Here is a 23,639-nt window from a genome sequence, read left to right as displayed (position 1 = left end):
AGAAAATATTCCATAGAAAATCTTACGGGCTAATATCAACAGAGCTTGTGACGACACTGGATAGTAAAATGGTTACTTGCAGATTCCTCTCCTGCATGATAACAATTATCTGGTAGAAGAAAGGTGCTTGTGTCTGATGACACTGTGCAAAGGTCCGCACGAGGGCAAAAAGCACACAAAAGCGGCTTTGTCAGAGTCAAATCTGGAGCAGACAAACCTAACTTATCACATTTTTACACAAACCCCTAAACAAAAAGAGCTCTTATTTTACTTTTAATTCAGTTATACTGTAAGCTGTCTCTCATTTTAGGATAAAATTCATAGGTTTTCCTTCCTAATTTGAATAAACCAACCAAAACATTTCACTGGAAAACATTTTGTTTTATTGAAACACAATTCTGCTGCTGCTTTTATTACTCAACCTTACAACACAAAGGGGCCCCCATGAATGTGCATCATGTGGACAAAAAGGTGTTTGATCAAAAGGCCTGCAATGACTCGGGTAGACTGCAGGCTTGTACAGACTTCACTCGTCTTGGAACCGTTTTAATTTAAAACATAAACTGAGGCCAACCCCAAGATAGGAAACAAAAGGCATGTTTTCATAAAAGCGAGCAGCGAAGACAAGACAGAAGAGTACCTGCATTATACATTCACATAAAGAAAACAGAAATGTGTGAACATCTACAATTGTATTCAATCTTTTTTCTCCTTTTGTTCATTTTTTGGCATCCATCATTTCCCAGAAAGTGTGTTACAAGTAATCCTAAGAATTGATAAGGCAAAAAAAAATACAGATTTGCAGAAAAACAGTTAAGAACACAGATAAGGCTTGAATATTAAGTTGCGTGTGCATTCTGTGTTTATTCAAGGATTTCACAGGGAAAAATAGAGCAAAATATATATTCTCTGCCCTTGTTTACAGTCTCAACATCAATCCAATTCAACATCTAATAACTTACCCTCAAATTTAAGATTGTCTACACCGTTTACATTTAGTTCAATTTAAAGCTCAAAAAGGAAACCTTTGTTTCGACAAAGCATTCTTTGGAAAATGAGACATTTCGACACATTTAGACTGAACAGCAACTGGTTGGGGATTGGATCATAGGCTGAAGTGAAAAGAACATTGATTTTTTTTTTTTAACAGCTGGCAATCAAAAGAAGCAGAAAGTGCAAGAACTTAAAGGAAATAAGGTCAACGTTAAAATTAAGCTGCTTTGTTTTGTTGTATTTGAAGGGGCAAACATCAAATGTGGAAATGGGAAACGAACAAAAACACAGAGATGAATGAAATCAACACAAACAAGGAGTGGTCAGTAGAACACCACACTCGACTTTCCTCCAGGAGGGTTGATAACCTTGTTGTGAGAGCGAGGCTTGGGCCCCAGGTGAGGCTCGTGATTCTTCAGCATCGACTCGTCAACAGCCGCTGGAGGTTCTTTAGGCTGCGGAGGTGCGGGGTCAGCTGCAGGCTGACTCGGCACCTTCTGCACCTCCTGCACCTCCTTCACCACCGTGGGAGGCGCAGGAGGTGCAGGAGCCCTTTCTTTCTTGGCCTTTGGTTGGCTGACTTCAGGTTTCGGTGCTTTTGGGAAGAAAAACAGAAAAAGTGGACAGTTAACTTCTAACGTACCACACTGAAGTGACATGGGTTTAAAAAAAAATGATTAAAAGTTAGCGTCTACATCCTATGAAAACCCAACATTAATCACCTGCTTTTATTGTCATCTTGAGGAACTGCCTTTCTATCAGATTAGAAACTAAAACAAATGTTATGCAGAAGATGAATGAAAAGACAAAGAAAGAGAAAAAATTCATTATTCAACTGGTTAAAAACAACATGCCCAAAAGGATTATACAAATCAGTATAGATAGTACGCAGAAGGAAATCTTAGACATATATATTTGTGAACACTCAAACATGAGAGTTGAGCAATAAAATCTCATGACTAAAGATATCCTACCGAGTCAACAACAATACACCTTTTGTTTTAGGACAAGGGAAAAGGAGCATTTTCCAATGGGAAAAAAAAGGTGTGTGGGTCTGTTGAGACAAGCTAACAAAGGATCGGGAGCATCATGTGAAACTGTGTCCAAGCGACATCTGAGAGCGTTCCACATCACCTCAGGTGAGGAGTGTAGCATCTGCACTATGAGCTCAGGTTAAGCCTTACATCACTCAGTTATAAAGCATATGCCCCAGTCAAACAGCTTCTTTTCATTACCAATTTCAAAATGTTTTGGGTTCTTTTATATTTCAGAAAAAGTGTAAAACTGGAGGAGTAATTTATTAGTTATAAACTTACTACTTGGCTTGAATACAGGCTGGCATTTATGATTACAAACATCTGTTTTTTAGAACACCAATTGAATAAACCACAGTGGAAAGAGCAACATATATACAAAAGTCAGTTAAAAGCTAATAAACGCATCCTTCACTCACCTGGTTCAGGCTCAGGTCCCACACTGAGATTATCCTGGAGTAAAAAAGAAAAAAGAAACTATTTTAAAGAAAGAGTCTTGATCAGATTGATGATCGGGTGAAAACAGATCCAAGCTCACTTGTTTATTTAACCTGGATCTAATGCAGCAACTGAAATACTGAACTGTTTGCAAAAGAATATTTTAAAGTCACGCTAGCAGCAACAAAATAATTTAAGGTTACAACACACAGCTGGATATTGCTGCCAAAATACTCACTTTCAGTTACAGGTTCACCATCTATTAAGATCTATTCCTCAAATCTCATTTCAGACACTATTTGATATGAAAACTGTGTTCAGTGGTGATTTAGACTAAAAAGAAATCATAGTTCCCCTATTAAAATTTAAGGAAAAAAGATGATAAAGTGATATTGATTGCTAAAGTAAATTTTTACACTGATCAATCTTTTAAATCAGTGGCTTAAGGATACATTCTCAACATCTGAATAATAACCAACTATGTATAATATTATTCAATGTCTTTACTAACAACTTGAAATTTGCTAAAAGTGACTGTAAGCAGCAAACAGCCTCGCTAGGAGCACCAGCAGAAACAAAAAAAGCACTTTGATAAATGTATAATGATACAGCTGAAACTGTGATAAATGGTTATCTTAAAAGTTTACACACATGTTCAAATATTTAGTAATATTTATGCATTTGACCAAATGAACAGACTCCTTCACGTCATTGACCAATAAGACGGAGCCTTGCTATGTTAAGGTGAAGGTCATTTGGTGTATAATTTAGGCTATGTTGACTTTTATTTAAATGAAACTGTTGCAGTGAAATGGAGACGATGCCTTTTTTTGTTTTGCAATTTGTTCATGTTACGCCTGCAATATTGATTTGAATTTGATTTTTAAGCTTTTGGTGGAAGATGAGAAAAGATCCAAAATAAAGACAAACCTTTTGGGACAACGAAAATATTCTAAACCTAAACATTTTTGAAGAAAAAAGCCACGTTTATACTTTTTAGATGAATGAATAAAGCAATACAAGTAATGTTACATGCATGTCAATTTCATACAGAAACAATATTAAGAGTGGCGTTTGCTTCATGGCTTACCTTTGGCTTGTTCGGGTGACTTCGGGGTTGGTTTTGAGCAGATGAACCGTCTCCACCCCCAAATATGTTGCTGCTTGGTCCACCTGGAGGAGCAGATCTCTGTGGCTTAGCTGGAGGTTCCGGATCGCCAAATATGCCACTGCTTTTCCCGCCTACAAAAGGTTATTACAAAACGGTTCAAACGGTCATTACAAATGTGTGGGAAATTGCAACTTTCGCTTTATCTGTATTGCAGAATGTTTTTTTTTTTTAATGGGGGGGGTGGGGGGTGGCTGAGCAAAAATGACAGATTATTGGTCGAATATTTTTCTAGTTCTGATTAACTACCGGCTCAATAAATAAATAAATAAATAAATGGCCTGACCTGGAGGATTGGTGCGTCTTGTCACACTCTGGGGCTCTTCTGGTGAGGGGAAAACATTGGAGGCCATCTTATTTGGTCTTCTTGAAGCAGAATCCTCTTCACCACCAAACAGATTACTGGAGCCACCGCCAGGAGGCCGCAACACCCTGAGGAAGGAAAACAAAACATTTATTGGTTCATATAAAATGCAGAAAATTAAAAGGAAATACAGTGACCTAAAGTCAGATATTTGTTTTGACCTAAAATGTATCCTAAGTAGCTTTCTAAATGCAAATATTTTTAAATTTTATATCTAATTTCATAAATTATACTAAAAGGTGAAATGGTTTAGTAAAACTGTTTAAGGGCAGCATGCCGGTTATCATGCCGGGAAAGTGCTTATTTGTTTTAATTTTCGTGTCTTCTTTATGATCCAAAATATAACATAATTCATATTTTCGGAAATGTTATTGAGATAAATATCATAATCGATCGTAAAACGGACAAGACTGGACATTGAGAGACAACAACTCAAGCGACAGAACACAAAAAGGAGCTGCGACTGGACTAGGCTAGCCCACTTCCGCAGACAACGCCTGACTGGCTAGCTAGGAAGCTATCGTGCGGACCAAAATTTGTTTCTGAAGTAAAACCACCATAAATGTGTACAAAAAATTCATTCTATGTGGAACTACCGCCTTTGCAATATGCTTTAAGGTATTAGCAGAAAAGGTGAAGCACAAAAATGTCCTGTTGCGTTTACTCCAACATGAAACATGACCAAGCGTCTGCGTGCAACTGCAACAACGAACAAGCAACCACAATTTGATACTTCAGGCCATTTCTCTCTCTGATAACCAAATCACGATGCGTCATTCTTTACCTGGAACTTGGTTTGGATCCTATTTCCATTCCTTGGTAGGTGTTTGTTGAAGTCATTGCGGGTTTATTTGAAGTCGTGAACTTTTCAAAGACAACTTAGTTAATTCGCCACCTAGACAGACGGCAAGTTCCCTCTGCGTGTTTGCCCAACGAAAGAATTTCAGGCTGTCCCAACAGTGACGTAGACAAATCCTATTGGTCCCCGGCGAATGTGCTCTTACGGGGTGCGCTCGTTTCATAATACAACAAATAAAAAAAAAATGTTTTTAGAAAAAGTAAAAGGCTGTGTTGTAACTTTTAAATGCAAAATTTTCTGTTACGACCACAATAACAATTCATTCCTATATTTTTAATAAAATAAGCGCGAACGTTTAAATATTTTGGCCAAATGTGGCAAAAATCTCAAAATAATTTAATTCTCCTATAATACGGCATTTCTATAGCTAGTGCTTTTAATGGTGAAACTTTAACAAATTATTTTGGGAGAAAAAGTACAAATAAAGAACATCGTGAAGCTATTAACGTTATTTTTTCCAAGCCACTCTCGTAAATCCACAATATGGGATTCGTCAACGGGATACGCCTGTAAACATTTAAAGGCATCATCGACATTCTACCTTCTGATTTGCTTTTCAGGTTGTCAGTCACTTTATGGGCGGAACCTGATGATCAAACAATTAATTGCAATCCATAATTCTTTCGGATTTTAAATTCGTCGTGAACAAAGTCCTCACACACAAAATACCAAAATGTTTTAAGTTTAAAGCGTTAAAATGTTAGTGGTACAACTCCAGGGCATGACAGGAAGAAAATAGCAATTGGTCCTCTCTAGTCCCGCTTTCTGTAGCAATTCGTGTATTCTTCCATCAATCATATACTAAACCCGGCCTTTTAATCTTTTGGACCAATCATACCCTTTGTTTTTAAGTAGTGGTGGGTGTGTCTTAACTCGTGGACGATAGATGTGCAGGAACTGTCATCGGGTAGTGAGTTGCAGGGCTCCTGTTATTTAGCAATGCTAGCCTTTTTCTCGACTGGAAATAAGACACTTCAGCTTCAGGTAAATCCTTCCAATTTATGGAACGTTTGAGTTTAACATATGCCATTTTGATATATTTAGTAAATAATTGTTATGTCGTTTGAACATTAGCCACGTAGAGCTTTTATTTGGGTCTGTCCGCGCGTTATGTTAGCTAACAGGACAACAGTCCTGCTAGGTCCTGCTACGTGGATGTAAAGAAGCAATTTTCTTCGAATAACAATTATTATAATATAACTACAAATCTGTGCACCTATAAAGTTACGGCATATCTTACTAAATACATTTTTGAATAACTAGCCCGGGAGTGTGTGTACTGTCCAAACCTACGATCAATGATGCTGCCTGCAGAACTTAAAAACTTGACGTCTAACTTAAAAAGTTAAATGTAAACATTTTAAGTTGAAATGTAGCTTCGTATTGTGAATTATATTGAGGTATTTTGAAATTAGTATTCGTTGACTGTTTCAGACAGTTTTTAACTAGTAAGATCGATTCTACACATCTTTCAGTTACATTTAATGCTTAAGGAGAACAGTTTGGGACTTTTTAGGGCACATAATGGATGTTTCTTGTCATATTAGACTTCTTTAAAGTTGACCACATGTTAAAACATTTTAGTTTTTAATTGAATGACTTGTATCACTTAAAATATGCCACGAATAGCCTTTTGGTCTATCAATGTTTATTCATTCATTTTTACATGTTGTAAAAGTTTAAATGTCATTCCTGGTGCCATTACTTTGAAATGTCCTGTTCCTGGAAAACAACTTATTAATTAACTTATTTACTGTGGACATCATTTCAAAATAAAAGTCGTGGTGGTAATTCCTAATATACACCTGTAATTTAAAGGTAATTTCAATCAAGGTCTTAATTTCACACATATTCAATAAATCTGAATACGTTAGTAGAGTGGAGTGAAGTATGAGGAGCAAGAAAGGTTTTCCAGAAATATTACAGCTTCAAGATGGATGTGAAATTGTTTATTTGACTAAGAATAGTTCTGTTGTTAATGGTGACGTGGTGTCAAGTCAGCTTCAAATCAGGTTTATTAAAACTATCGAAAGTTACCAAATCCAACGAGGGCAAGGCAAGTGTGACGTGGCCTTCATTCAAGTATTACACGGTTATTTTGGCCTTACAGGTGTCATTTTCGCCTTTTGTTTGTTGTTTTCTTCGGTAAATGTGTTTTTATAAAGAAGCATTGAGTAAGATTGTAATTGATAGAAAACGGTTGAACTGCGCAGAGTTCGGCTCAGTCGAGGCAGCGGCGAGGAGAGAGGACAGAAAGCGGAGCGGCTCGCTTTCGGCTTTATTATGCTCCATTCGATCGGTTATCACCCACAGAACTGACAGGACTCATGGTGAAGAGAAAGAAGACGTCACCTACTGCCGAAAAGCGTGAAAATTGGTAAAATGACATCGGAAATAAACACTTTATTTAGAGGTCGAATGCAGCGATGGGCTTTCGTTGTCGTTTCTGCAGGGCGCTAAACTGAAAAGCGCTCGCATTTGAATTTAGTTGAAATTATTGGCCGTTATTGCGGAGAGACACTTTGTAAAACCTCTTCTCCTGTCTCCGGACATGACTTGTGGTTGATTTTAATTTATTCAATTCCGCTAAATGTATATATTTGGTGTTGTTTTGACGGGACTGAAGAGGGGATTTGAAACAAACAGCGGCGGCCATGTTGAGAGACTGAACGTCGTCTTTAGAAGTTCATTTTTCCACACTGCTTGGCTCGTAATGGGACAATTATCTGCGAATGTGTTTTGGCAGCATGACACCGGGATCCAGGGAGGGGATCGGGATCGATGGGAAGAGGAATCCGTCCAGAAAGCCCGACGGTTGCGACGAGGAGGAGAGCGGAGAGCAGGCGAGCGAGGAGCGGAGTACAAAGGGAGACGACCGAGTGGAAATTCTTAATCCATCAGCCACGGGTCTCAGCTCCGGTTCTGCCCAGGTCCTCCCTGCCTCCCCACCGAACCGGACCGGGCTAGGCTCGAACCAGCAGCCACCGACCTCGTCTGAACCCGCCCCTCCGTGTCACGACCAGCATCATTTTCTGCGATCCAGCGTTCGACCTCCGAGCAAACGGATACGGAAGGATTCAATCAGCGCGGCTATCAATGGACATGGCGGGGCAAAATCGAAAGGTACAGATCAGGGGGTGATCAGGGGGTTCGAACCCACACACCACATCTTTGTAGTTTCCATGGGTGTTTGTGTGGAGTCTGATGGTGTTTGTTTTGTTGTTGTCCAGTCCCTCCAGACTTCTGAGGGGGCTGCACTTCTGGCATTTCCAACAAAAGTTTGCAACACATCCTCTGTTTCTCAACAAAAGTCAGAAGAAGGAAAAACCAGAACCTTTTTTTTTTTAATTTGGGATGTCATTCATTTGATTTTCCGGTAGACTTCTTCTGAAGCTAAACACAATAGAAAAAAACTGCAGCTTTAAGCTTTTTGCTATTGTATCCTGGGATTGAGATGGAAAAAGTCGAAGTTTTTTTATTTTTATGAACCATTAACTCCTTCTATTTAGACAAAAGTGCAGTTAAGGAACAATTTTAGAAGTGTTTCAGTGAATTTGCATTTCAACAACAAATTTTATCCTTAAAATCCCACTCCGATCATCTTTTGATCTATTTCCAAAGTGTTCCCAGCTGCCTTTTAATTATAATTATGCAGTTTTTAAGGCAATATTAAAAAAAACTGTTGTTTTCTAGGACATAGTTTGGCCAAGTGAAGCAGTAAAAGAAAATTGCCTCAGAGTTGTGTGCAGAACTGTTGGCATGGGGGTAAGCCTGCCCCCGTTTCCCATCTTCTATCTGTTTACACTCTCTCCCACTGGCTTACAGACCCTCACCCCAGGCACAATAAAAATGGTGAGCATAATTGGAGCTATCCAGCCTTACAGTTTTGAGCTGTATGTCAGCTCAGGCAGGAAAAACAAAGACGTACATGGATCTAGTCTGAGAAGGGAAATAACGGCCTGACGACTGTAGCTTCTACATCAACATCTAATGCATTTTTTGTCTTCTCCTGATTCACAACAGTTTGAATAAAGAAACACTCAGAAGTGCAATAGCAAGCTTAATTTCTTTATGAATATCTCTGTCATATGAAAAATGCCTTTATTCTAACCTAAACTCAATTTGGGTTACAATGACACTCCACCCTCTTGGGGTTTGATTTCATGTCCCAAGAGGCATCGGGAGGTGATTTGATTGTGACACAAAATAGTTTCAGTGCCTCTTTGCAGCCAGGTTCATTCGTACCTCTGTAAATGAATGATTTGTTCATTTGTAAATGTTCACAGTTTGTGGATAAAACATCAACCCAACCCTTTATTTTTTGGTTAAAGGGAAAGTGAGTACGTCAGGAAATATATTTAAACTGCCCACTCTTTGACAGCTTGACCAAGAAAGCCCTACTTGTTTTGATATGATGCTATTTCGGCTATTTTGAGGCGTACTTATTTTTGTAGAGTTGCATCAAGGCTTATGCCTGTGTGCCTGAACACATCTTAGGAGGGGGAAAAAATGATCCTTCGTGTCCTAAAATGGTGTCTATATATGCAGTAACGCTGCACAGCCTTTAGTTTGTGTTGATGTTTCTGTGCGCTTTCCTAAACCATGTGGTGTCCACCATAAGAAGTCTTGCTTGACGTGTAATTTTCTTTCAAAAGTTTTCTTATTTGCTTCCCTTTTTTGTATGTAACACAGGGGCAGAGAACGGTTCTTCTTCCCATGGAGGTGTCGGACAGTCGGGGACTGTGGCTGGCTCCACAGGAGGAGTGTCCAAGGCATCCAAGGGTCAGGGGTCCACTGATAAAGACGAGCAGGCCGGTAACCAGAAGAGAGCCCGTCGACAGTGGGAGTCGTGGAGCGCCGAGGACAAAAATAGCTTCTTTGAGGGGCTCTACGAGGTAAAAAAAAAAAAATCCATCTGATGTGCAAACAAAATGGAAAAAAAGTTGTGATCTCTGCATCCTCTCCATAACTCCCCTTTCCAGCATGGCAAAGATTTTGAGGCAATCCAGAATAACATTGCGATGAAGTACAAAAAAAGAGGCAAGCCTGCCAACATGGTGAAGAACAAAGAGCAGGTCCGCCACTTCTACTACCGCACCTGGCACAAAATTTCCAAACACATCGACTTTGCCAACGGTAAAATATCTTTTCATTGTCTGAAAGAACAGATGCCACCCAATGAGCGCCAGTATTTGTTTTTTTTTAGCTGTGACTGATATTAATATCCACTGGTTATCATTTTAAAATACATTTTCCTCTTTCATATTCTTTTCTCAGGCTCTTTAAAAACATGTGTCGCAGACTTTTTTTTCTGATAAGCCATTTCCCTACTTAAAGCTGTCTATGTTATCTTCATGTAGCACACTCCTAGTTTCACCAGACTTCTGACTCGTGCCACTTTTCTCCTTCCCACTTTTCAGTATACAACCGCGTCCTGAAGAAATCCTCCCAAGAACTGTACGGCCTCATCTGCTACGCCGAGCTCCGCAAAAAAGTCGGCGGGTGTAAGTGAAAGGCTGCAGCGGCGCCTCCGTCTTCGAGTTATATGTTATTTGTCACTAAGCAAGTTACAGGAGAAGAGTCCCCTTAAAGCATTTTAAGCATCCCTTTATTTTTATTTTTTTTTGACAGTGATGGATGATAAGAATGTGGCGAAGCTGAATGAACTCATCCAGCAGGGGTAAGTTTAGAGATAAAACATCAGATTTGGTCATTGGGATTTTAACCTATCAGAAGTTAGGATTAGTCAGAATCAAAAAATAGTCCCAGTGGTTTAAATGAAATCAAATTGGTTAAGCAAATACTACAATTTTTTTCAATTTTTGCTAAATGGTTTCACACACAAAAATTATATTGCAGTTTTTAATAAAGTTTTGTAATAACAATTGGTATAAATGTGGCAATAAAGGAAAAATATTATGTGATCATATCATATGATCATATGTTCTTTCAGGAAAATGTTAATGAAGTTGCTACTCCCCCCTTTTTTCAAACACAAATTTTTTTACAATATTAGTAGTGAAGGTATATGGATTCATTTAAAATGTATTTTACAAAAAAAAATACATTTTCTGAAGAAATCAGAGAGCTAAAAATGTCAAAATCATGTTAAATCATTGCTCTACTTTCTCCACAAAGTCAACAATATTCCCCAGATCTTCTAAGCTCCTCAAAAATATTCTAATTTGAAGCATTTGAACCTTTTTCCTCCTTTGAATCTGCAGAAATTGATTCTCCTAAAGCAGCTGCTTCTTATCGTTCCTCTGTGGTTCAGCTCAACCAGATGTTTGCTGTTGAGACAAAAACGTGCACAGACAGAATCGAGCTGCATTGTCCTTCTAGTTACTCTAACTTTTGTCTCAGATTTTGTCTCATGTGTGCTGTATCGATGCACGATAAAGCTCCAGCTTGGGTCCTCTGCAGTATTCATGGTGTTTCCTTCTAGCAAAAAGCAAATTTAATCGCTATTGTTTTTTTTAGCTGAGCAATTAAACCACTTCCAGACTTTATTTGTTAATACACCCCCATTCTAGGAACTAAATCATTTCTCAGATGTTGCAGCATCTTCATCTTACACTGAAGAACCTCTGACTAATGTGTGCATGCCATTCATCTTTTTTAACACTGCTCTCTTTAGAATGAGTTTGTCACCACTTGTTATCATTTTTAATACTATTTCCTGTCTGCGTTACCAGGGCAACCACAGTACGCTCCAAAGGGAGGAACCTGCGAATAAAAGCACCCATGTGCCGAGCCCTGAAGAAACTTTGCGATCCAGATGGTGAGTAAGTTGACATCCAGGATGCTGTACAGCGGGGCAAAAAAAATATTCTCAGCCACCAATGTGCAAGGTCTCCCACTTGAAAAGATGAGAAATAAGTATCCAGTCCCCTACAAGCAAGTAAGATCCCACAGACTTGTAACTTCTCCTGTAAGATGATCATGTATATGTCCTCCACTCGTTACCTGTATTAATGGCACCTGTTTGAACTCATTATCTATATAAAAGACACCTGTCCACAACCTCAAACAGTTACTCTCCAAACTCCACTATGGCCAAGACCAAAGAGCTGTCTAAGGACACCAGAAACCAAATTGTTGACCTGCACCAGGCTGGGAAAGCAGCTTGGTGTGAAGAAATCAACTGTGGGAACAATTATTTTGAAATGGAAGACACACAAGACCACTGATAATCTCCCTCCATCTGGGGCTTCCTGCAAGATCTCACCCAGTGGGGTCAAAATGATCACAAGAACGGTGAGCAAAAATCTCAAAACCACACAGGGGGACCTAGTGAATGACCTGCAGAGAGCTGGGACCAAAGTTTCAAAGGCTACCATCATAGAAGTGTCCCCCTGCTAAAGCCAGTACATGTGCAGGTCCGTGTAGAGTTAGCTAGAGAGCATTTGGATGATCCAGAAGAGGATTGGGAGAATGTCCTATAGATGAAACCAAAATAGAACCTTTTTCTAAGAACTCTACTCGTGATGTTTGGAGGAGAAACAATGCTGAGTTGGATCCAAAGAACACCATACCTACTGTCAAACACGGGGATGGAAACATCATGCTTTGGGGCTGTTTTTCAGCAAAGGGACCAAGACGACTGAACTGTGTAAAGGAAAGAATGAATGGGATTATGTATTGTCAGATTTTGAGCGAAAACCTCCTTCCATCAGCAAAGGCATTGAAGATGAAACGTGGCTGAGTCTTTCAGCGTGACAACCATCCCAAACACACTGCCCTGGTAACGAAAGAGTGGCTTCATAATAAGCATTTCAAGGTCCTGGAGTGGCCTAACCAGTCTCCAGATCTCACCACCAAACAAAAGTTTTGGAGGAAGTTGAATGTCCGTGTTGCACAGCAACAGCCCCAAAAATTCACTGCTCCAAAGGAGATCTGCATGGAGGAATGGGCCAAAATACCAGCAACAGTTTGTGAAGACTTACAGAAATCGTTTGACTGCTGTCATTACCAAAGAAGGGTATATAACAAGGTATTGAGTTGAACTTTTGTTATTAGCCACATATTCATTTTAATCATAATTTACAAATGCATTATTTAAAAATCAGTGTGATTTTCTGGATTTTTTCCCCATCATGTCTGTTATAGTTTAAGTATACCTATGATGAAAATTATCTTTTTAAGTGGGACAACCTGCACATTGGTGGCTGACTAAATTCATTCCTGCCCCACTGTACATAACATCTCAAAACTAATGTTGGAAAAAAAGAGATAAAAAAACATGACTCCTAAAAATACAAACCACATGAATGGTGACACACAGCTTCTGTGGGGGCCAAGACAAAGGCATCGTGTGGGTTAATGATGTTGAAAGCAGAGCCAGTAGGGGAGGAATATGGTGATGGAGGTTCATTTTTATTCTCAGGCTGTCATTGGTCACTCTTCAGTGGTACCAGCATTGAATCATTAAAGAAGAAATGCAGCAAATGAAAAAATCCTCTGAAATGTTACACTGAAAGCCTCTTTCTTACAGTAAGTGCTATACTGTAGAGCCGATGCACCACTGTGCCAGCAACAAAAAGGGATTGGGAGCGAGGGAAAGTTGTATTGCAGGCACTTTTGATTCTTAAAGCTAAAAATCTCAGCTCCCTGCTGCCTAAAAACACCTGATCCTGGCTCACCTTAACATCTCAGGGTTTCATCTCACTGCAGGAGTAAGTGATGAGGAGGACCAGAAGCCAGTGCGTCTACCCCTGAAGGTGGCAGTGGAGCTCCAACCACGCAGTAATTACTCCTGGGCCCGTGTTCAGACTCTCGCCCATAATCCTCGCCTCAGGTCAGACATGCGTCAGCTAATATTCTTCCTAAAAAAAGAAAACCACTAATGTCTGTTTCTGTTATGTATTTTTAAAAATGATAATGCCCTCTTAAAGTTTATCCAACATGTTTGTACTCAAATATTTTTTTGCATCTCACTTTATCCTATTAATCTGGTTCTGAACTAATATATTGCTTAAAAGTACACAGATATGAATGGTAAGAGCTTTAATACCAAGTTACCCAAAAATTCAACATAATACATTTTAAAAATCAACAAAACAAAAATCAGGTAGGAACAAATGAAAGAAACAATCTTAGCAAAAGCATTTACCTCAGGATTCTGGAGCTTCATGCTGAAGCCTCTGGTATGTGTCTGGCTGGTCAAGGGTTCATCCTGCAGCAAAGTCATGAGTCAGAACTGCACTATGACCACTTAAGGAATAAAAGACAAAAAACAGGAAAACTGGAGGAGAGTTTAGTCTTTGTTTGGTTTTTTAAAAATAATTTTTATGAACCTTTCCTGTTTACTGTTTGCCGACCGTAGTCGTCAGCACAGGGGAGCCGGTCCAGGGACGAGCAGCTCGCCTGGTTCCGACCCGCTTTTGGTTCAGACCTGCTCACAAAAATGCAACAGACGACCCGGAGAGGTTCTGCATGACGAGGCTTTTATTCTCTCCTCACTCATCCACCTTCAACATGTACTGTTTTTTTTTTTAAAGAATTGCTTTTGAGCTGTTGAGTTTTTGCATAAAAAGTTAAAAAAAAACAACAACAACAAATGATTAGCTTAATCAGAAGAGGTTGAACAGGAGTTCTATTTTGTTTGGATTTTTTCTACATCAGTTTTCTTTCTGTTTTAGCTTTTTACTCTCTGAGTACAGAAATCTAAACTGCTCAGTTAAAAAAAGAAAATGCCTGGTGTCTTCTAACTGCAATGTAAATTTACTTTTTTTTTACCATATTAAACGTGTGATCTGCGTTTCTAAGTAAAGCCGTTGTTGCCTTTTTAACACAGGATGGTGGTGGAACTTCACAGGAAAGTTTCCAGCCTCATCGAGTACCTGAAGCAGAAGTGGGCTTACCAAGACCAGAGAATAGTATCCTTGAAAGTTTATTTACAGCATGTTTGCATTTTACACAAGGATTACATTCACGTTTGATCATCAATCCTCATCTAAAAAGTTTTGCTGAAAGAATACTTCCATTGGTGGCGTATTCTGCCAAAAGGCATCCGTTCTCGTCCTTAAAACAAACACTTCAGCTCAACAGTCTGAAGGAGAGAGAAGCTCTGGAGGGCAGCCAGTCCATCACGGTCTCCCCCAGCAAGGGTCCGCAGGAGGAGCTGTGTCTTTTCCCGTCCGAGAACAGCACCTTGATTACACTTCCTGGTGTGGCCCGGGTGGTTCACTCCAAAGCGTCTTGTACTGTGCATTGGCTTGAGACCGGCAAGAACCGACCCAACGCCAAGGAACTGCCAGCGGCTCAGATTCTAGGCATCCACACGGCTGCGCCCAGAGGGACCAGCAAATCTGGACGTGGAAGCGCGAATGTCGGTGGGATCTCTGCAGCTGCGATAGCTGATAGTCGTCGGACTGAAGGCTCTAATACTGAACCGTCACCGGACAGTTCTGGAAAAGTGGATGAAAAGAAACTTCAGCATATGGGGCTTCTTCCAGAAGAAGGAAACGGGACGGGATCACCTGAGACCACAGAGGTCAACAGTGGCTTATTGGCAAACCGAAGCACTGAGGGGTCATGTGGCGTTGCGGAAATCTCCAATGATCCGTGCAAAGAGGAGCCAAACGCCAGCACCTCCTCCCCAGAAACGGCAGCGACCCATCCAGCCAAACCTGCTGCGGGCGGCTCAGAGGAGGCTGTGTCCCAACCGACAAAGGAGCGAACCGTCGAGCAGATCAGAGAAGAGGGCTGGAGCGCGCGCGACACAGACGTCACCCTGGCCGAGCTCTACCTGATGTTTGGAAAGCCGGGCAAACTGCAGCTGGAGTACGAGTGGCAGCATGTGGTGGCTCCCTCCAGCAACCAAGAAGAGGGCCAGCCATCGGTCCCGTCCAGGCCCAACAGAACAAACCGGGTTTTACGCTGCCTGCTGAAGCTGGTTCAAACCGAGGTTAATCCTAAACCTTTGGTAGGAGAACACTCACAAACAACCCCGGTTTTACGCATCATTCCTTCATTTACTTTAAGGTTTGAATAAGTTTAGAAAACATTAAAAAGACTGCATTTAAATGAGTAAACACGCCAGACTGCTGAAATAAACCCACATCATTTGATGTGTGATAAAGATGAAACATAGCCTCAGCCTACACATTAAATGTGTTTTTATAAATCATTAAGTAAATATTTACAACCTTCTGCATTTTTTAATTTAGAGAAATCGTATCCCAGAGTGGAACTCGATACACAAACACTTTCCACTGCTGGGTTGTGTTTTTGGAACGACTAATAAAGTTTTCTTTTATAAAATGTCATCCCAAAAAGAAGTATAAAATAAAAAAGCAAAGACATCCTTAACAATAGTCTTTATGCTCCAGCTTTTATAGCCAATAACATTATAACTGTTGTGCTTTCGTTGCTTGGGTTTTATCACATTCATTATTCAAACAGATGGATTTGTGACCTGTTGTTCTTACTTATGCTGCCTTTCAGGCTCCAGAAGTTTGCTCTACAGCCACATCGCCCCTTAAGAGCCATCAGGAGGAGCAAAATCAGTCCATTACCCCCCCAGGAAAAGGTCCGATCGCAGGCGTTCGCAGCCCCAACTGCAGCCGACAGCCGGCCTCCGTCCGAGTGGCGAGGATCCACTCCCCAAACACAGGTGCCTCAGGTATTTTCTACCATCTTTTGAATACTCTGAGGTTGCGTAGTCCTTCAACATTACTCATCTGCTTTTATTTTTTTTCCCATACTCAGAACTTAACAGTTGTTAAACACAGTTTTAATTATTGAATTGGACTGATGAAGAGAGAATATCCGTCTCCCCAGGTGGCCGTAACCTTCCTCGCTCCCTGCTGGGGGCGCCGAATGCAGGCAGCGATGCAGAAGGCGGCGTGTTTGCAGTACCCACCACACTACCTCCCAACAGTTCCCGCTACAACCGAATGTTCTCCCCCAACAAGGAAGCGCAGCTCGCCTTCAGACAGCAGCTGGACTCCATAAGTGTAAGCGGCACGTCTCCGTGTAAACATGACAAAGATGAGGCGTTCGTTAAAAAAAGGTTCATCTGGAACCTCTTCCTGCAGATGCAGTCGGACCTTTTCCTTAACCGCCAAAGGAAACCAAGAAACAGACAACTCCGGAAACCCCTTGTAGTTCAGGTGTGAAGCAGAGGTTTTCAAGTGAAGGTCATCCAAGTTTGCGTGCAATGCTTAAAGGAAACATTTTCCTTTCCACTTTTATTTGCAGAGAACGCTGCTGCCCCGGACTACAGGAGACACTTCTCAACACGTCTGCTCCTTCTCCATTCTTTCAAACTCCTCCGCTACAGGTACTGTTGCAAAATCAAACTCTTTCAGAGGAAAAGGTTTCCAGACTGAAATGGAAGCAATAAATACAGAGGAAAGTTGTGTTTTTAACATCTTCTTGTGGCATTTTTCTGATGATGGAGAACTTAAATAAAGAAAATGATGCTTAAAATGGCTTTTATGAGCACAAGTATTTATTTATTTATTCAAATTGTTGTGAATTAGGAGCAGACGAAAAAATGCTATTTGATATGCTTGTAGTTGTGACGTAGAAGCTACAATCATCAGACCACAAGCTTCCTGCTCTGCTCCATTCCGATGCATCCACTTGTAGACGACTACTTCATTTTCCTCGAAAATGAAGTGAAATAAAATGAGGAAAATGAAGTGTAAAATGAAGCTTTTACAAAAAAATGAAGAGTAGGATTTTAAGGTTATTCCTCGTTTTAAGATTGCAATATTCTTATGAAATGTCATTAATATTTGCTTTCTAAATAGGTTTTTTCTTGTTTGTAAACAAGAGTTGTAGTTAGTTTATTTCTCATTTTCCCTCATTGTTTCCTCTCTTTAGGGACTGGATCTTTTCGACCAATCAATACTCGTTTGGCTCCATCCACTCGTCCTCCTCTGACTAAAACCTCGCCTGCATCATCTAGCTCTGCAGCATCCAGCGAGCTCTCCAGTATGGACTCTTCATTTTTAGGTTTTTAGCTAATGAAGATATGACTAATCTTTTGTCTTTGATTACACGTTCAGGTGCCATCGACCTGGCGGCTAAGTCTGCGGGCATCATCCCTGGCAGTCCATGTCCAGATCTGGATTCCTCCACTGTTGACGGCGCTTTGCTCACAACGCCACCCATTGCTGAAGCAGAACCGGACACCCACCTCCTTCAGCAAAGCGTTCCAGAGGTCTGGACTGCAAACACACACACGAGCACAGCGCAAACACATCACTATGTCTTCTGAGGGACAAGAAAAGTGTTTGATTGTGCAGACTATCTCACTGAAGAAGATGATAGAGGCCTATAATGTTCATCATAGATTCACTTCAACTGTAAGAGACGGTATGTAAAAAATAGTCCAGGAACATGTTTAACTTTAAAGGATTTATTTATATAAACCAAAAGCTCCCTGCTTTAGCTAGGCCCCTCTAGAATTTTCCTGCCTGATCTGCTTTTGATTACCTGGATCAGGTGTGTTTTGCCAAAAAGGAGCTTCAGTTGTAGGTTGGCCATCGCGGCCTGGATTCTGACACCCCTGCCTGATCTTAATGGTCCAGAGGAGGATTGGGAGAATGGCATAGGACCAAAATGGAACTCTTTGGTATAAACACCACTTGCTGTGCTTGAAGAAGGACGAATGCTGATTTTCATCCCTAGAAGACTAAACCCAGTGTGAAGCTTGGGGGTGGAAACATAAGGCTTTGGGGCTTTTTTTTTGCTAAGCAGAAACAAAGACTGATACATATTTAGGAAAGCATAAATGGAGTCACGTATGTGGAGATTTCTGTCCAAAAAAAAACCTCCTTCCAACAGTGAGAACACTGAGAATGAAGCATGGCCGGATCTTCTGTCATTGGATTTGGAAATTGGTTTATTTTAAAGCAATCCAAACGAAAATCAATCTATACAGAGCTATATCAAACTTAGGATATGTAGTCGTGACATTAATTGGAGAATACATATACACACGCATACAACCACATACATGTGTAAATAGTTCAGTTGTTGCGTTTAATCATAAATAGACACATTAACTCTTATGACACATGAGACTTTTAAATGTTAAGTTTGTCAAAAGGAGTTTCATTAAATTCTTGAAAGGAAGTGGGAGGAAACAAATGTATGTAATCCCAGCCCTGTTTTGCTTTACTTATTAACCTTTTATTTCTTTTTTTATTTCCTTTACATCAATTATCATTATCCAGTTCTTAACTTCTAATCAAATATTTATACTTTACCAAAACAGATTCAGGTTATTTAAAAAATCCACAAGTATCAACACATCAGATGAGAAAGATGAAGCACATCTTAATTACTAAGCAGACACATTATTTCAGAAATCATTATAACCTGTCCAGCCCCTTTTTTTGTTTTGCATAAAGTTTGCCACTGAATATGAATGTCGTTTCTCCAGAATGGTCTGCCTCCACCGTCTCCTGGAGGGAGCGGAAGTCGAGACTCGCTCCTGTCTCCACCCAGCGTTGCCTCGCTTCTCGACATCTCTCTGCCCGGACCTCCAGAAGAAGCTCTCGCGCCAGGAGAACCTCAGACACAAATCAGTGACTCCATCATTGAGCTCGCCATCAACTCAACACACTATGGTTAGGATGAGAAGGTTTCTCTGCTTTGGTTTTTTTGTCCAGCCTTCTCAGATCAAATCAATAATATGTCAGCCGTATTTATTCTGACCTGAAATGCAAACTTAAAATCTCCCCGCTTGAAATCTGTGAAAGCTAGCAAAATGTAATTTAGTTTTTAAAACAGGTACATTTATTTTTAGTGAGCTTTCCCTGCTAGTTTGAACTAAAAACTCTAATTTTTAACATACCAAACATGTACCTGAAGTTGGGAGTGAAGTGCAGTTTGGGTTTTTCTGCAGGGGAGGAGGCAGCCCTCTCTCCAGCCAAGCTGGGCAATGGGGATCACTCCAAGCTGTTGGCCTCCTCTCCCTCCGTCAGCCCATCAAGAGGCTGGATTCCTTCACCAAGCCACGACCCCCAGTGGTACCCAAGTGACTCGAGTGACTCCACACTGGGTTGTCTTCTTTGTAAGTCCCTTAAATTTCTTTATGTTCTTTTTTTCTTTCCAGTAATTTGATGTATCACATCTTCAGATAGCTGTAAAATGAACCAGTAAACTCACCAACCTATAAACAAATATCTATTCATCGTATGTTATTTCTGCTCCAGCTGTCCAACCGTCTGCACATTTATATTCATTGGCACAAGTGACTATTCCATTTTTCAGTAGGTACCTTAGAACCTCTGAAGCGCATTTTTGAAGAACAAATACAAGATCTAGATGCAAAAATTGCAACCTGCAGACACTGATTAAAAGGTTACAGCTGGAAACTAATTTTCACGTCTGCGTTCCTGGTTTAGTGTCAATGTGCCGTCATACGGACTCAGCTTTGACGCAATAGTGACCTGGGGTTCTCTGTGTGTGGCCATTCTTGTTCAGTGTTGTTTTTGTTTGGTTTTTTTAAACCTTCATAGCTAGCATGGTGTCTCCTGATAAAAGCAAGAGGACCACCCTGACCCCCTCTGGCCCCTCCAGCGGCACAGCTCTGCTTGGTCCCAGCCTTCTGGACTGCAACTCCCATGACTCCTTTCAATCCCGTGGCCTTCCTGATGTGGCAGAGGTTAGCCGGTGCTCCTCCATTTGTTTGGATTTAGCAATCACACTTTCCTTCTTATTATTCTGTTAACCCTAACTCTACACGCTAACCCTAGCTAAGACTGAAAGCATCCGATTCTAAACAGATGAGTCAAATGCCATAAAGAATTTGTGAACAAATGATTAGAAATCAGTTCAAAAAAGCTGGACCGAAGGTAAATGAAATCCTGTTTGCCATCAGGAAGCAGTTATGTATTGAGATTTTGGTTTAGTTCTGGTTAAAACTTGTAGAACTCATTAAAATATGTACAACTAATGAGTAAAATGTACAACTTTGTTGCACTAAACCGTTATGTCAACCATCCAGGGCGTATATTTGCCCAACAGTCACTGGGATAGGCTCCAGCATCCTGTTGACTCCAAGAGGGATTTAGAAAATAAACTCTTTCATGTTTTCTTTGACTTTAAATAAAAAAAAAATAAACCTAAACCTCAACTTTGTCTGGGAGAAATACAGTTTATTAAATAAAAATTTAGATTTTACTTGGGGAAAAAAAACTACATCATGTACTTATTTTTAGATGTTTTGATCTGGGAAAACATTTCCACAGATCAAACAAAAGCTGTTTGTGTCTTTTCCACTGCAGATGGACTCTCAGCTTGCCTGCATGATGAGTGAGAGCAGCGTGGACTACATCGCTCGCTTCAACGACTTGGCTCAGGAGCTGGCAGTGACTGAGCCCTCCATCCCACCTCCGTGACGAGGGAACCGGCTCCGTCAAGCCATCTGCTTAGACGTTAGACGACCACCAAGAAACCTCTCGAAAGCCATCGCCACTCTGTTTGTAAAAGTGCAATAATAACAGTGAACCCTGACCGTTTGGTGTCACTGAACTGTTCTTTAAGGTAAAACATGCCCTTTAAAAACACTTTAGAGAATAAATATATATGAGTTTACAAAACCCAACCTCATGTACAGGAAAAGACTACGCCATATTTGAACAAATATCTCCTCCAGTCTGTCACGTCTCGTCCTGCTCTGTTGTTGTGTGCGAGTGTGCACATCCAGCAAAGCCTTCAAGTCTGATCCTGACCCGGTGGCCTCCGCAGAGTCCTGGACCCGAATGTGAGGAGGCTGCAAAAGTGGCACACAGCAAAAGTGTGGCATCGCACCAGTGTCCTCCCCCCACCCCTTCTGTTTCCATGTGCTCCTCATCTCATGATTCAGGTCGAACTGGTTTTTGTTTTAAACAGGCACTTTTGGATGTTGGCTGCGTTCCATTCAGCCTCATATGCAAAGGCAGCTTGTATTTATCACTAATTAAAATTCTCTGCAGTTTGCATTTTTATTTAGGTGCTTAAAGAATTTCCAGGTTTGTTTGTTTTTTCCTTTTTCTATTAGCTGTAGAAACAGAATATTTATATTTAAAAAGACATTTTGCATCCACATTTCAGTTTTTTGGTGTCATCAAACTCTTACGCCATCCTTTTTTGTGTAGCATCGTCATAAAAGTTGAGATTTGTTTAAATTTCAGTGTAACTGATTTGTTTTAATTATAATTTTAAAATCCAAACATATTTTAAAGGACATCCCATTTTTTAATATATAATTGAACAAAAAGGAATCCTACAAATTAAAAGCAGTAGTTTAACACTCAATTTAATCTTTACAAAAAGTAAGAAGAATGTATTTAAATCAAACACTAAAGCCATAAATAATTAATATTCAGCTTAAATTGAGTCTTAAACTTTTTGAAGAATTTACAAGAATTCCCTCAGAGTAGCTTTGAACACTAAAGCAGCATGATTGGCTTCTAGACACGTGAATTCTTGATTTACATGATGTCACTCTTGTTATTAAGACTGAAGGTAAATTCATCCATACAGGTATTTACTATGTAATAAATACTGTGAAAACCAGGCCTGGTGCATAAAAATGTTGAATTAGCATAATCAGTGTGATGTTTGTTCCATCTGTAGGAGTGGTTGGCATTATTCCACACCTTTTTGAGCAAATTCCTTCAGGACCTTTTTTGAGGTTTTTTAATGAACAATCTAGATATGGTTTGTTCATTAATGTTAAAAACAAAATCTCTGGAATAACTTCATAATGTCACACTAGCTTCTAAGTAAGGATTAGAAACAGCAGGTTTGGTTTAAATCTGTTCAATTTGTGTTTTTCTGTTGTACAAATTCCAATACTCACTGCGCTTGTGTAACATAATGTACATTGTTATTTGGACTATTTATTAACATTTCGGATAGAGTGCTTTCTGTTTAACTTAATATTAAGGTGACATTTAAAAAGGAAAACCAATTTGAAGTTTTCAGTTTGTAAAAGGTGTTTTTATTCCGTGTATAAAGATAGATTTAAACCTGTTTGTGTCTCGTTTCTGCTTCTCATTTACTTATAAAAAAGGCTTAGTTTTTTTAATGATTTATCTTCAATAAAATATCAGAAAAATTAATGTTATAAGATAAAATATTGCTTACCCCTTATTAGTCCAGGGCCTTCTTGAACATTTTCTAACATATTTTATAGTTTGCTCTAATAATTTATCACAAAAACCATCTTTTTTAATAAAAAAGTTTTTTTAGATCAAATGTGTAGAGACAAAATAAAAAGTTACAAACCAAAAAAAAAAAGCTAACAATGAGGCCGACCCTATGTGAATATGTCTGGAAATCCAAGCAAAGCTTCACTAAACTACATACAAAGTTCCAATGATTTATTCCAAGAGGTTTTAAAATTATGCGACATAAATATTGTGTAAAACCAAACATTTTAAAGCCTTTTAGAGATCTTGCCATTAAATAGGGTGATGAGATTACCAAACACCAAATTAGTTTAGGGACTACCAAGAGTTAAGCACTCACATTTTTTAAATGTGATTTTCATTTGAATTTATTAAATATTTATTTGGGAAACAAACAAAAAAAAATTCATTTAAAAACAGTTGTTAGGAAAAACATGTTCCAGAAAGCAGTCAGGTTCTTTATAAAAAAAAAAAACTCAGTGGGCAGAAAATAAACTAAATCAGATTTCATTTTTTGACTCATCCCAGACACATTGATGTGTTTTTCCACATGGGGGCTGGTATCACTTCCAAAAAGCTTAATCATTGCAATTTTACATTTTTTCCAGTATCCTGTTTTTCAAATTGACAGTCAAGGCTCATT

General features: G+C 39.7%; 2 protein-coding genes across 6 annotated transcripts; one reads left to right on the top strand and one right to left on the bottom strand.

The window, feature by feature from the left end:
• Positions 1 to 360: 360 nt before the first annotated feature.
• On the bottom strand, positions 361 to 4,944 carry jpt2 (Jupiter microtubule associated homolog 2). Of its 2 annotated transcripts, XM_011477876.3 has the most exons (6): positions 4,782 to 4,944; positions 3,920 to 4,065; positions 3,556 to 3,707; positions 2,447 to 2,480; positions 1,716 to 1,763; positions 361 to 1,588 (listed from the first exon to the last, which is right to left on the bottom strand). In XM_011477876.3, the coding sequence occupies exons 1-6, from the start codon at positions 4,835 to 4,837 to the stop codon at positions 1,317 to 1,319; spliced, it is 708 nt and encodes a 235-aa protein (XP_011476178.1). In that variant the 5' UTR covers positions 4,838 to 4,944; the 3' UTR covers positions 361 to 1,316. The 2 variants fall into 2 exon arrangements, with proteins under 2 accessions (XP_011476178.1, NP_001265837.1); NM_001278908.1 differs by lacking the exon at positions 1,716 to 1,763 and having other exon boundaries at positions 1,136 to 1,588; positions 4,782 to 4,898.
• A 766-nt stretch (positions 4,945 to 5,710) lies between these two features.
• On the top strand, positions 5,711 to 22,838 carry cramp1 (cramped chromatin regulator homolog 1). Of its 4 annotated transcripts, XR_909172.3 has the most exons (21): positions 5,892 to 7,233; positions 7,603 to 7,979; positions 9,549 to 9,751; positions 9,839 to 9,992; positions 10,277 to 10,360; positions 10,488 to 10,536; positions 11,552 to 11,637; positions 13,530 to 13,653; positions 14,653 to 14,734; positions 14,899 to 15,783; positions 16,305 to 16,482; positions 16,641 to 16,816; positions 16,898 to 16,972; positions 17,061 to 17,142; positions 17,691 to 17,801; positions 17,876 to 18,030; positions 19,258 to 19,444; positions 19,723 to 19,890; positions 20,339 to 20,484; positions 21,107 to 21,365; positions 21,439 to 22,838. XR_909172.3 is itself a non-coding variant. In XM_011478322.2 (20 exons), exons 2-20 carry the CDS (start codon positions 7,604 to 7,606, stop codon positions 21,218 to 21,220), a joined length of 3,435 nt encoding a protein of 1,144 aa, XP_011476624.1. In that variant the 5' UTR covers positions 5,711 to 5,840; position 7,603; the 3' UTR covers positions 21,221 to 22,838. The 4 variants fall into 4 exon arrangements, 3 of the variants coding, with proteins under 3 accessions (XP_011476624.1, XP_011476623.1, XP_011476622.1); XM_011478322.2 differs by lacking the exon at positions 5,892 to 7,233 and adding an exon at positions 5,711 to 5,840 and having other exon boundaries at positions 21,107 to 22,838; XM_011478321.3 differs by having other exon boundaries at positions 16,305 to 16,473; positions 21,107 to 22,838.
• The last annotated feature ends 801 nt before the right edge of the window (positions 22,839 to 23,639 follow it).

Source organism: Oryzias latipes, chromosome 8, assembly GCF_002234675.1.
Source record: "Oryzias latipes chromosome 8, ASM223467v1".
In the NCBI taxonomy this organism is placed as follows: Eukaryota; Metazoa; Chordata; class Actinopteri; order Beloniformes; family Adrianichthyidae; genus Oryzias; species Oryzias latipes.
This window is presented reverse-complemented; position numbering and strand designations above follow the sequence as displayed.

Coding starts and splice junctions, on each gene's coding strand:
- jpt2 (XM_011477876.3), bottom strand. CDS start 4,837: ATGACTTCAACAAACACCTACCAAGGAATGGAAATAGGATCCAAACCA. Junction 4,066..4,781: donor GGATCCAAACCAAGTTCCAG/GTAAAGAATGAC, acceptor TTCCTTCCTCAG/GGTGTTGCGGCCTCCTGGCG. Junction 2,481..3,555: donor GTCACCCGAACAAGCCAAAG/GTAAGCCATGAA, acceptor TTTTTACTCCAG/GATAATCTCAGTGTGGGACC.
- cramp1 (XM_011478320.3), top strand. CDS start 7,184: ATGGTGAAGAGAAAGAAGACGTCACCTACTGCCGAAAAGCGTGAAAAT. Junction 7,234..7,602: donor GCCGAAAAGCGTGAAAATTG/GTAAAATGACAT, acceptor GTGTTTTGGCAG/CATGACACCGGGATCCAGGG. Junction 17,802..17,875: donor AGCATCCAGCGAGCTCTCCA/GTATGGACTCTT, acceptor TTACACGTTCAG/GTGCCATCGACCTGGCGGCT.